At 35.2% G+C, this 13,245-nt stretch overlaps 1 protein-coding gene across 1 annotated transcript; it reads right to left on the reverse strand.

Annotated features, from left to right (window-relative positions):
• Nucleotides 1-988: 988 nt before the first annotated feature.
• On the reverse strand, nucleotides 989-4,223 carry LOC127962956 (transmembrane protein 230-like). The gene is made up of 4 exons (XM_052562575.1): nucleotides 4,006-4,223; nucleotides 3,694-3,793; nucleotides 2,895-3,020; nucleotides 989-1,735 (listed from the first exon to the last, which is right to left on the reverse strand). The coding sequence occupies exons 2-4, from the start codon at nucleotides 3,772-3,774 to the stop codon at nucleotides 1,595-1,597; spliced, it is 348 nt and encodes a 115-aa protein (XP_052418535.1). The 5' UTR covers nucleotides 3,775-3,793; nucleotides 4,006-4,223; the 3' UTR covers nucleotides 989-1,594.
• Between the last annotated feature and the right edge of the window lie 9,022 nt (nucleotides 4,224-13,245).

Below are 13,245 nucleotides of genomic sequence, written 5' to 3' on the forward strand. Positions count from 1 at the left end.
ATCTCCACAGATATGCATCTTTTGTCTATAAATCCTTATTGACGCTGTTCAGTGAGTCTATGTGAACACAAATAAACCGCTACAGACGTGACTGAATATGAGTGAGTGGTGAATTTCTATTCAAAATATGGCATAATACGGATTTATTATTTTGCACTTCTGACATAAATCACTAAATATCTGTCACTGCAACAATGTTTTATCAAAATATTGGTCAAATATCGAAGCTAGAGTCTTTAAACTTTCAATTGATGCACAGTTTGTCCAGATGAAGTAAGACAGTGATGTTTAATGTGCTGTGAAAGTGAAACAATAATAAACTGGGGCCGTCGGCGATGTTTGCACGTATTAAAGATTAATATATACTGTAACACATGTATTGTTCATTGTTAGTTCATGTTAATTAATACATTACCTATACCAATGACACACTGGCATATTGCACCTGTCAAACATAGTCTATTTTGCCGTCAATACTGTTGACAGTGTCCTTTATCAGTAGGCTTTATATTTATGCTCAACATGAAGTATAGATATTGTTGTCGTGAAGACAAGATCCTGGTCTGTCGGCGGCCTCCCTCTATGTCACCTACAGTAGCAGCAGCACGCCAGCGCCGTCTCAGGCACGATTCTGGTGTGTAAAGACACAGAAAACGCGAAGCAGCTGTCACGCAACCGACACACAGCAGATACGCCACACTCACGCCACGCAGCCAGTGTGTCACCGGCCTGAGAATCAGCTGCAGGGTGGGATTTGCGCTGAATGCGTAGACTTCCGCCACTTAATGTGTTCATTTGGAAACACGAAAATGTACCTATGTTCCGCACACAAAATATTGCATTTGGTCATATGGTACACACGTGCACCGCACCGAAAGCCCTGTACCGAAACGATCCGGTATGAAAACTCGTACCGTTTCACCCCTAATATGTATATATATATATATTAAATAGCCACACAGGGCTCAAGTTGACCATTAAAAACAACTGTAGTAAATGTAGTTTTATTATCAGGGTTTACATTCTTTTTTTTCAAACTGAATGAACTGAGAGGCTTTCTTAGTGCAATCATGATAATCTTCAGTCTTCATTTTGAAACAAGTTATTTATTTATAAAGTATCCTCTGTAATGCCAATAAAATCCAATAAATTTAAATAAGTTAAATCCAGTGACATGGCATTAGACACTAAAGATAAAAACTCTGTAATGGTGCTTTATTCCCATCATACACAAATGTATTTAAAATTGAAACTTTTTTACTTTTTTTCAAGAATGGATTGAAACAGTAATGTTAATGTAAAAAATAAAATAAAAACATAAACCCATCATTAATGACAGATTTGAATGCTAGTGCAATCCATCACAAGAGCTGTCAAATATAAAACAGCATGTGGCATGTTTTGAGTAGTTTTTCTTGCCCCAGACTTTGCTTGTTGCATCAGCCTGGAACTCCATACAGCATACTAATATAACTACTGAACTGAGACCTGTCTGCATTACAAATAATGGCATTACATCCATGATAAACATATATAGCGGCGCTGCAGGAAAACCAGGTTCAAAGCTCTGTTCAGATCAGCCTGTCTCCGCTGCTCAGTCATCAAAGTCAGGGATGTCATCATAGGAATAACCGCGGTAACCCTTGGAGGCGTAATAGGCGATGCGCAGGTGGTAAAACCCCGGAAGAAAGACCAGGATCCCAATCACCAGGACTGGGATGGTGCGATCACGGTGCTGTGAGGGACAGAGAGATGGGTCACATCTGTGCACAGGTCATTAAATACTGGCTTTTCTGAGGACCTTACAGTCTGTCACACACTGATTAATATATGGGCAAGGCAAGGCACGTTTATATATATAGCACATTTCGTACACAATGATAATTCAAAGCTCAAATTTTCTGGTTCTAGTCAGAATCCTGGCAGCAGCGTTCTGGATGAGCTGCAGCTGTCTAATGGTCTTTTTGGGAAGGCCAGTGAGGAGCCCATTACAAGTTTCTCCAAGTCTTGACTGGAAACAAAACATCTAATTCTTGCAATGTTTTTTTTTATATACACTGATTCTAATACACCTTTTTTTTTTAAAGTGACCTTTAAATGTTGCCTATTTCAGACCATTTCTTAATGCATCAATTTATTTATTTCAATAGATTTTTTTTATAGTGCACAAATATGACTAACGTGGAGTTAAAAATCACAGAAATTCCAATCTGACTATGCAGACTGATCAAAAACATGAGTAAATAAATAAATAAAATAGTATTCAAGTGGCCCTTTAAATATAACCAATCAAAGAGTATTTTTGCATTATTTTTATTATTATTCGATTCTTTATAGTGCACAAATATGACAAATATCATGTTAAATGAACAAAATAAATTAATTAACATGACAAATTCAATCCAAACTGGCTGTTCGAAATTTTAAAAAATGTAACTGATTTATATATATATATATATATATATATATATATATATATATATATATATATATATATATATATATATATCACACACACACACACACACACACACACACTATAACAATAATATATAAATAATACAAATAACGCTGAGTTGCCTGGAAAACGCAATTAAGCTGTTGAAAACCTTTTTAGATTTTTTGTGCCTTTAACTTTCTATAAAGCATACAACTGCAGTTTGACAGAATGCAGAAAACATTGCTTTACATTCAAGAAATGCATTCATGCTGGAAATAGCCCTGAAAAATACGAGGCTGTTAGGATTATGTAAATCAGAAACATAAAGCAACAGACCACTGAAATCAAACTAATGCACACTAACAAATGCACGAGTGAAAATGTCTAGAAATCTGAAGACTGGCAGAACATGAAAGCAATGCATGGAGCTGTAATAATGTGCAATGCCACTCACATCATTAACTTCAAAGTATCCTGCTAACAGGAGGGATCCGATGATGATCAGAATGGAGCCGATGAGGAAGAGAACGGTTGCCAGGGCGATCGCTTTATAAGGGACTTTAGGTGGACTTTTCTTAAACTGAGAAGAGAGAGAACATTGCTCAGTATTACAATGCATTCAGTTTCAGGTAAGAGCAGTAAACTCAATGTTTTAACTACGATAAAACACAGGGAAATGCAATGAAAGATCCATTCCCACACTGAATATTTATAAATATTAAATTAGATTTTCATTCCGAACACCATTAGAATTTTAAACAGAACTTTTAGATGAATTACATAGGTTTTTCAAGAGTTGTGCAGGTTGCATCAGTAATATTTTTTGTGTTGACAATTTTCTACCCTTTCGGGATAGACAATAAAGCTTTTTCTGAATTTGAATCTAGATTTATAATATTTATATGTCATAATATCACATTCAAAATATTACGGTTTATATTACTATATTTAGAAACAAATTGTATATTAACATTAGATATGTTACACGTGAATTGTGTTGTTATTGTTAACTAAAACTATCAAAAATGTCATTACTTGAAATAAAGCTGAAATTGCGGTTGTTGTTTTTATTAACATGTGATAAATATTTAAATTCACAAACATAATACATCACGTTTGTAATGCATACAAACACATAACGTAGACATATAAAGAAAGAGACAGATATGTATTAATATGAATTAATTCCAATATGAAAGTGAGCAAGAATGATTTGCATATTTAAGTGCATTAAAAGCCTTTTCTCCTCTCACCTGGAGATCAATGTATCCATCATCATCACTGGCTAGTTTGGAGTATCTGACTCCACTGTTTATAGTGTTACGAGCTGGCATCTTCTTGAGATTATTCACTCTGATTCAGAAGCACATTCATTTAATACTTCATCATTAACACAGACGAATGAAAACAATAAGGTAATGTAACATACATTGGATCATTATTACTGATCAGCTGATTCAGGTAGAACGTTCACTAATAGCAATGCAGTACTGCATGCAGAATACATATTTAAATATCTAAATGTCCATATAAACATGTTTAACTAGTTTTGTTTGCTAAATTACCTTGAACGTGATATTACAGCCTCGGGATAGTCTGATGACGATTTACCTTAAGTTCAAGTCACAATAAAAATGATTTTTGTTTCCGTTATTAAAGCACTTAACTCATTTTAAGATCATTACAGCCCAGATTGTGACAGTAGCACACGAGATTATGTTTATAAACGGAAAGCTCCCGGATATGACAAGCACGCACGCGCCCTCTTCCGGGTTCACATCAAACTGCGCACGCGCTTCGAAAAGTTCACAACACAAACACGCGATGGCGCGCTATCATAGAAAAACATGCGTTTCTCTATTAACTCCTGTCTTTGGTGAGTTCTGTGAAATATAAATAGTGGATTTAAACAAAGAATTGGAAAGCTTATTTGATGGAACTAAAAACAGAAAATCAGAAAATTTGATTTAAAAAGAAATATAGCGTCTAGATGTAAGTGACAAAATGCAGCCTCCATCACCAAATAAAAAATAAGAGACCATCACAACCAAAAAACACATCAAACAGTATCTATAAATACCATAAATAAATATATATATATATATATAATTATTATTATTAATATCTTTTTTTTACTTTTTTTTATAGATAAATCTTGAAACTAACATGCAAGGTCACATAATGACATAACAGGTGCTGGTCATATAATTAGAATATCTTAAAAAAATGTATTTCACTAATTCCATTCAAAAAGTGAAACTTGTATATTATATTCATCCATTACACACAGACTGATATATTTCAAATGTTTATTTCGTTTATCATTTTGATGATTATAACTGACAACTAAGGAAAATCCCAAATTCAGTATCTCAGAAAATTGTAATATTACTTCAGACCAATACAAAGAAAGGAATTTTAGAAATCTTGGCCAGCTAAAAAGTATGAACATGAAAAGAATGAGTATGTACAGCACTCAATACTTAGTTGTGGCTCCTTTTGCCTGAATTACTGCAGCACTGCGGCGTGGCATGGAGTCGATCAGTCTGGGGCACTGCTCAGGTGTTATGAGAGCCCAGGTAACTCTGATAGTGGCCTTCAGCTCTTCTGCATTCTTGGGTCTGGCATATCACATCTTCCTCTTCACAATACCTCATAGATTTTCTATGGGGTTAAGGTCAGGCGAGTTTGTTGGCCAATTAAGAACAGGGATAACATGGTCCTTAAACCAGGTACTGGTAGCTTTGGCACTGTGTGCAGGTGCCAAGTCCTGTTGGAAACTGCATCTCCATCAAGTTGGTCAGCAGCAGGAAGCATGAAGTGCTCTAAAACTTCCTGGTGGACCCTGTGGGTTAACACAGTGGAACAACACCAGCAGATAACATGGCATCCCAAACCATCACTGACTGGAAACTTTACACTGGACTTCAAGCAACGTGGATTATGTGCCTCTCCTCTCTTCCTCCAGACTCTGGGATCCTGACTTCCATCAGAAAACAACCATGGACCACTCGGCTGCAGTCCAGTCCTTTTTGAAACGAGATGTTTCTGAAGCTGTCTGTTGTTCAAGAGTGGCTTGACACAAGGAATGTGAAGCTGAAACCCATGTCTTGCATATGTCTGTGTGTAGTGGTTCTTGAAGCACTGACTCCAGCTGCAGTCCATTTTTTGTGAATCTCCCCCACATTTTTGAATGGGTTTTCTTTCACAATCCTCTCCAGGGTGCAGTTATCCCTATTGCTTGTACACTTTTGTCCACCACATCTTTTCATCCTACATCCTTCCCTTGGCCTCTCTATTGATGTGCTTGGACACAGAGCTCTGTGAACAGCCAGTCTCTTTTGCAATGACCTTTTGTGTCTTGCCCTCCTTGTACAAGGTGTTAGTGGAAATCAGCCGTCTTCCCCGTGATTGTGTAGCCTACAGAACTAGACTGAGAGACCATTTAAAGGCCTTTGCAGGTGTTTTGAGTTAATTAGCTGATTAGAGTGTGGCACCGGGTGTCTTCAATATTGAACATTTTCACAATATTCTAATTTACTGACATACTGAATTTGGGATTTTCCAGTTATAATCATCAAAATTAAAAGAAATAAACATTTGAAATATATCAGTCTAAGTGTAATGAATGAATATAATACACAATTTTCACTTTGAATGGAAATTTTCATAAATATTGCAAGTAAATCATTTACAACTAGTAATTTGATTTTGTAAAAAATATTGACGGAAAAAACTGTTGATGTTTTTCTATAAAGAGCTACAGGATGTGGGGCTAGGTAACGTTAGGTGCGATATTTCTCTAAGAAAGAAACTTTCTAAGAAAGTTAAGTTAACTCTTGAAACTAGGCTGCAAGGTCACACTTTTCATAAAGACAGAGATGAATATGCCTTTGAATACCTGTCTCTGATTCTGAATGCTGTGAAATCACTATAGAAACACTCATCACTGAAGGATGATCAGGCTGGTTTGCTTGAAAGAGATTATACAACAACAGATGGGTCTATTGCTTTCCCTCTGGATGTTTCCTGGATGTTTGCTCATCTGCGTTGAAGGTTAAAAAGTGACATTGATTGGAAAGCAGAGAAATGACTCATGTTGAGGTCAGTTTGAACACCCAACATAGTCTCATGACGTACAGCCCGCAGTAAACAACTAAAAAACAGTGTCCACCCTCCATCTAACCAGCTCTGCTAATTAGCAATTTTGAAATAATTGGATCCCTTATGAACACAAAGATCCAGCGGCATTGCATGTTTATTGCTGGGAGACTATTTTGAGAAAGAAACTGTTACCGTTCCATCTGGTTTGTATCTTTGCCTATTTATGTCCTTTTGTCTTCTAGAACAGAGGTTCTTCAAGACAGTTAAGAGACCATTAGTGTAAAAAAATGAACAAATAAATCACAAATTTTATTTTTAACAAAACAAAATCGGTGATTAACATATATTTAAATAAATAAATAAGATAGTAATACACAATGCAGTACAATTGTGAGTAGAAAAAAAATTATATTTAGTTAAAAAAATTATAAATGCATATAATATGAAACAAACTCTGCAACCATGCATGCAAAAAAATAAATGTTTAGAGAAAAAATGTGTAAAAATGTAAAAGTAAATAATATTTAAATTAAGATTAAATTTATAAATAATACAATAAAAAAATATGTTTAAAGAAAAATTGGTAAAAATGTAAAAGTGAATAATATTTAAAATAAGATTAAATAAATAATAAAATAAAACAGTGATACACTATTGATTTAAATTCAATCAAAAACCTCTATAATCATTGCAAAGAAAAGTTTAGAGAAAAACTGCATAAAAATGTAAAAATAAATAATAATAGTAAACAATTTTTTTTTTAATAAAAAATGTATATAGAAAAATTATAGGCCTATATCAATTTAATTTTCAATTCACATATTTAGCAGACGCTTTTATCCAAAGCGACTTACAGTGCATTCAGGCTATCAACTTTTACTTATCATGTGTTCCCAGGGAATCGAACCCCCAACTTTGCGCTTGCTTGCTTGCTAGCGCAGTGCTCTACCAGTTGAGCTACAGGAACACTTTATTATTATTATTATAAGATGATTATTAAAGATTGATAACTCCTATTCAAGAATAGAGATTCTTAACAGGTGGGATGCAAGTCTGTTAATTATTTTATTAAAACTAATTATAAATGCACATAACAGAGTACAACAAACTCTATAATCGTGCATAGCTCTAATGCCAAAATGAATCTTATGTTTTGTTGTTAACGTAAAAAGGTGTTCATCCAATAAAGCCTGGCAGTAATTGCTAGAATCTAGTCAAATTATGAAAAGGTCCTCGCAAACAGCACTGAATTAAATTCAGCTTCTCTTGCACCGAGCATAAACTTGGTTTGTTTCGACCGCAGTGTGTTCTGTGCTGTGAATTATTGGCTGCCAAGAGCACAAAACCAATTGAATCTTAACATTGTAGTACCCAGTTGATATACTGTATAAAAACCGGATCCTGAACCAAAACCAGTTGAGAGCCCCCAGTCTAGACAGTGAGCGATAAAGGTTGATCCGACACATTCACAGATCCCTTCTCTTGTTTTGCTCTCTTTTAGATGGATTAAGCAGATTGGTTCCAGGACAGAGATATACAGCTGCTCTTAGACAGACCATTTCATAACACACAACACCAGCAATGAGTTTAGTAATGGCTCCACTCAGCATTAATTACGCCATCTAGCCACTGGCTTCACCCCACCATCACCCTGAAACAGCAGAAGGGTAAAAAAGGTTCACTTTCACAACAGGAGTCAATATATGGATCGTGATGTGGACGGTGGTCTTATTTAAAGTCTGGGAGACGGGGATCGATTCAGACGCTGGACCACTGATCCATCACATATTTCACTGTGGGCGCTGTCTGTGGTCTGGGCTTTGCTGTCAAGTCTATTGTCTTGACCACGTTTTACGGACCAGCGAGTATTTGTTTAACGCTTGGAGTCGGGCTTGTGTTGAATTAACATTGATCAGACCAAGCCTGCAAGCTAGGAATGGAATCTAAAGCACTAGAGTAATTAAACCTTATTATAAAGCAGCTATTTTTGGGCCTGGGTTCCAGTCGTGCTAAAATACACTATATAGTGAAAAGAACTACCTTCTAGCAGAAAGGTATGCTGTTTTTGTTAAAAAATTTGGTGTAGAAACAATTTTCACTAGTGAAATTCATAATTAATTACAAATAAATGGCAAGTAACACAATGAATTGTATGTACAATTTTGAAGTAGAAGACTGAAATAGTATTTTCTTGTAGAAGGCTTATTCTTATTAAGAAAACTCTCAGAATTCTAAGAAAAAAAGCTAAGAATATATACAAGTCAGAAGTGCAAACATAAATTCTGTAAAAAAGATTTGCGAGAAATAAACTTGCAATTGCCTTAGAAAAAAGTCAGAATTGTGAGAAAAAAGTCAGAATTGTGAGATAAAAACTTATCTTTAATTCAGTGTTGAAGCAAAAAAAAAAAAAAAAAAAATTTATATATATATATATATATATATATATATATATAAAAAAAATATATATATAAAAAAAAAATATATATATATATATATATATATATATATATATATATATATATATATATATATATATATAAAAAATATATATAAAAAAAAAAAAAATATATATATATATATATATATATATATATATATATATATATATATATATATATATATATATATATAGCTATATATATATAAAAAATTGTTTTTCTACTATGGTGTAGTAATTGCTTTTTAAAACCAATAAGCCACTCATAATGCTAATATAGTTGTGCATGCCTATAAGACCATTTAGTGAGGACAATATTATCAGTATAACAGATTCTCATGCCTTATTGCTTAAATATGCAGTTTTCATGCATAAAATCATGGGGGTTAACAGAGGTCAGGGAAAAGCTGTGGTTTTACTGCGGTCTCCTGCTGTAAGCCCTCATGATTACAGCTCCTGTGATAAGCATTGCTTAATTATCTAAGGGGTCGATTGAAAGAACAGGGCTGACAGAATGATTCCTCTCTGCTGCTCACGTCAGCCACATTCACATGGTCCAAAACATTTGAGTTTTTGTGTGTGTGCATGTTAATGTTTGTGAATTTGCGTATTTGCTGTCAAAGTTGAAGTGATATTTCACTAGTTTTTGCCTCTTAGCAGTGTTATTTCAATAGTTTATATATATATATATATATATATATATATATATATATATATATATATATATATATATATATATATATATATATATATATATATATATATATATATAAAAACTATTGAAATAAAACTGCTAAGATATATATATACAGTATTGTTCAAAATAATAGCAGTACAATGTGACTAACCAGAATAATCAAGGTTTTTCGTATATTTTTTTATTGCTACGTGGCAAACAAGTTACCAGTAGGTTCAGTAGATTCTCAGAAAACAAATGAGACCCAGCATTCATGATATGCACGCTCTTAAGGCTGTGCAATTGGGCAATTAGTTGAATTAGTTGAAAGGGGTGTGTTCAAAAAAATAGCAGTGTGGCATTCAATCACTGAGGTCATCAATTTTGTGAAGAAACAGGTGTGAATCAGGTGGCCCCTATTTAAGGATGAAGCCAACACTTGTTGAACATGCATTTGAAAGCTGAGGAAAATGGGTCGTTCAAGACATTGTTCAGAAGAACAGCGTACTTTGATTAAAAAGTTGATTAGAGAGGGGAAAACCTATAAAGAGGTGCAAAAAATGATAGGCTGTTCAGCTAAAATGATCTCCAATGCCTTAAAATGGAGAGCAAAACCAGAGAGACGTGGAAGAAAACGGAAGACAACCATCAAAATGGATAGAAGAATAACCAGAATGGCAAAGGCTCAGCCAATGATCACCTCCAGGATGATCAAAGACAGTCTGGAGTTACCTGTAAGTACTGTGACAGTTAGAAGACGTCTGTGTGAAGCTAATCTATTTTCAAGAATCCCCCGCAAAGTCCCTCTGTTAAAAAAAAGGCATGTGCAGAAGAGGTTACAATTTGCCAAAGAACACATCAACTGGCCTAAAGAGAAATGGAGGAACATTTTGTGGACTGATGAGAGTAAAATTGTTCTTTTTGGGTCCAAGGGCCACAGGCAGTTTGTGAGACGACCCCCAAACTCTGAATTCAAGCCACAGTACACAGTGAAGACAGTGAAGCATGGAGGTGCAAGCATCATGATATGGGCATGTTTCTCCTACTATGGTGTTGGGCCTATTTATCGCATACCAGGGATCATGGATCAGTTTGCATATGTTAAAATACTTGAAGAGGTCATGTTGCCCTATGCTGAAGAGGACATGCCCTTGAAATGGTTGTTTCAACAAGACAATGACCCAAAACACACTAGTAAACGGGCAAAGTCTTGGTTCCAAACCAACAAAATTAATGTTATGGAGTGGCCAGCCCAATCTCCAGACCTTAATCCAATTGAGAACTTGTGGGGTGATATCAAAAATGCTGTTTCTGAAGCAAAACCAAGAAATGTGAATGAATTGTGGAATGTTGTTAAAGAATCATGGAGTGGAATAACAGCTGAGAGGTGCCACAAGTTGGTTGACTCCATGCCACACAGATGTCAAGCAGTTTTAAAAAACTGTGGTCGTACAACTAAATATTAGTTTAGTGATTCACAGGATTGCTAAATCCCAGAAAAAAAAAATGTTTGTACAAAATAGTTTTGAGTTTGTACAGTCAAAGGTAGACACTGCTATTTTTTTGAACACACCCCTTTCAACTAATTGCCCAATTGCACAGCCTTAAGAGCGTGCATATCATGAATGCTGGGTCTTGTTTGTTTTCTGACAATCTACTGAACCTACTGGTAACTTGTTTGCCACGTAGCAATAAAAAATATACTAAAAACCTTGATTATTCTGGTTAGTCACATTGTACTGCTATTATTTTGAACAAAACTGTATATATACACTATTAGTTTTTTATTCTATTTTTCATTTAATTTTTATACTTTTTAAAAAATTTAATCACATTTTAGTAATTTAGTTATGTTGTAGCAGAAATGGGTCGAACCAGACAAATCAAAGAGTCTATCAGAGCTGTGTGCATTGAAACGAGAGCCGAACTCCTCAGGAAGTCATAAATCAGTTCTAGTGCCACAAGAACCAAGCAAGATAACCAACCAACCAACTTGTTCACACAACAGCTTTCAACATTAACACCAATAGAACAATTATTGACAATTTTAATTCGAAGAAGAGATTGTCAAATTTATTGTTCGTGATTGAAATGCAACGCTGGACATCACATGTAAACCCAGGAGATCAAGTTAAATACTTGCATTGACTTCCCCCATCCAGCAGAACCAGACTGAAATTCCTAAGGGGGAAGGGCTTTAAACCTTTGTCTTCACAGAAAAGTCCCTTTGCCAGAGAATGGCAAAGAAACTGCTTTTTATACATTATATATGGACCAGAATGAACTCAAAAAGACTTATAAATGAATCGTTCCATTGCTTAACTCCATATTCATTTATGTGTAACCCACACATTCGACTATCATGTATAATCACTTATTGTGTATGTCTTTTGATAACTATAGGATACATAGTCATGTCTAGTATTGATATAATCGAATTTTCTTGCTTGATGTTGTCCTGACGATCATTTATTTGTAAAATATATCATAATCATGTTATAGGAATCATGTCCAAAATTAGACCCTGTGAGGCAAGAACCACATGCTTGGTAAGATAAACAAATGATTTATGACCCCAGACCCAAGACCATATCTGATTGGTCAAGGCAACATTTGAGGGGTGGCCAACAAGGAAGTTTAAATACTTTGGACACGATGTAATTTCGCTTTTAGTCTGCTTTTAGTCCCTAGCTGCTGCTATTAGCCATGTTTGCTTTTAGTCTGCTTTTAGTTCCAGCCTTGCTCGTGCTATCAGTCATGCTATTAGTCATGCCTGCTCTTAGCTTTTAGCTTGTAGCTTTGCTACCTAGCTTTAGCTTGTAGCATCTAGCCATGCGGTTAGTCATCATTGTTCTTTGAGCGCAGTTCCAGCGTGCCTGCCTGCTGCTACTATGCCACGATGAGAAGGAACACAACCTAGTCTCGTCAAACTTTATTTCTTTTCTTTTCCGTTTGAGAGTTTCGTGTTCTGAGTTAAGTTTTGTAACGTCCATTCAACTTCAACCAGCGAACACGACTCTGCACTTTCAGCCAACGCCCAACAACCACGGGCTTCCCAAGACGTCACTTCAGAGACTGAACTTCCAGCCAATCAACGACCTCGGGATAGCCCTTTCACCGAGGCTCCTTCTTCACAGGAGATGCAAGTAACTTTACCTCCAGACTGTGACCTTTACTGGTGTATCTAATATAATTTTAACCTCATTGAGGAACTCAATGCGAGCGCTAATTACGTGATTGATGGTTGTTCATGTTTATGCAATTTAACGTATTGCTGTTAACTTGGGATTCCATATTTCCATTCTCTTAAACTCATCTTTCCCTAACTTTCAACCTTCCTGCAACTTGTGTGAATGTGTGTGTGCGTGCGTTTGTGTTAGATTAGTTTATATGTCTTAGATTTATCTAATAAAGCCTTATTCATATTGAAAAGAGAAGTATCTTGTGTTTTGTGCTTACAAGTTAATGTCTTAAACTGCCGATCTTGTTACTGTGCTAATTGATAGTGTTTTCACTATAGTTTGGATATTAGTATCCAGCGCAGATTTGATTTTAAACGGCTCGTTCACTGAACCTCAGGCGCGTCTC

The sequence above is a fragment of the Carassius gibelio genome, chromosome B8 (assembly GCF_023724105.1).
Source record: "Carassius gibelio isolate Cgi1373 ecotype wild population from Czech Republic chromosome B8, carGib1.2-hapl.c, whole genome shotgun sequence".
Lineage (NCBI taxonomy): Eukaryota > Metazoa > Chordata > Actinopteri > Cypriniformes > Cyprinidae > Carassius > Carassius gibelio.

Excerpts from the sequence above, each read along its gene's own strand:
- LOC127962956 (XM_052562575.1), bottom strand. The coding sequence starts at position 3,774 with ATGCCAGCTCGTAACACTATAAACAGTGGAGTCAGATACTCCAAACTA. Across the intron at positions 3,021-3,693 it reads ATGGATACATTGATCTCCAG|TTTAAGAAAAGTCCACCTAA; the intron begins GTGAGAGGAGAA and ends CTCTCTTCTCAG. Across the intron at positions 1,736-2,894 it reads GATACTTTGAAGTTAATGAT|CACCGTGATCGCACCATCCC; the intron begins GTGAGTGGCATT and ends TGTCCCTCACAG.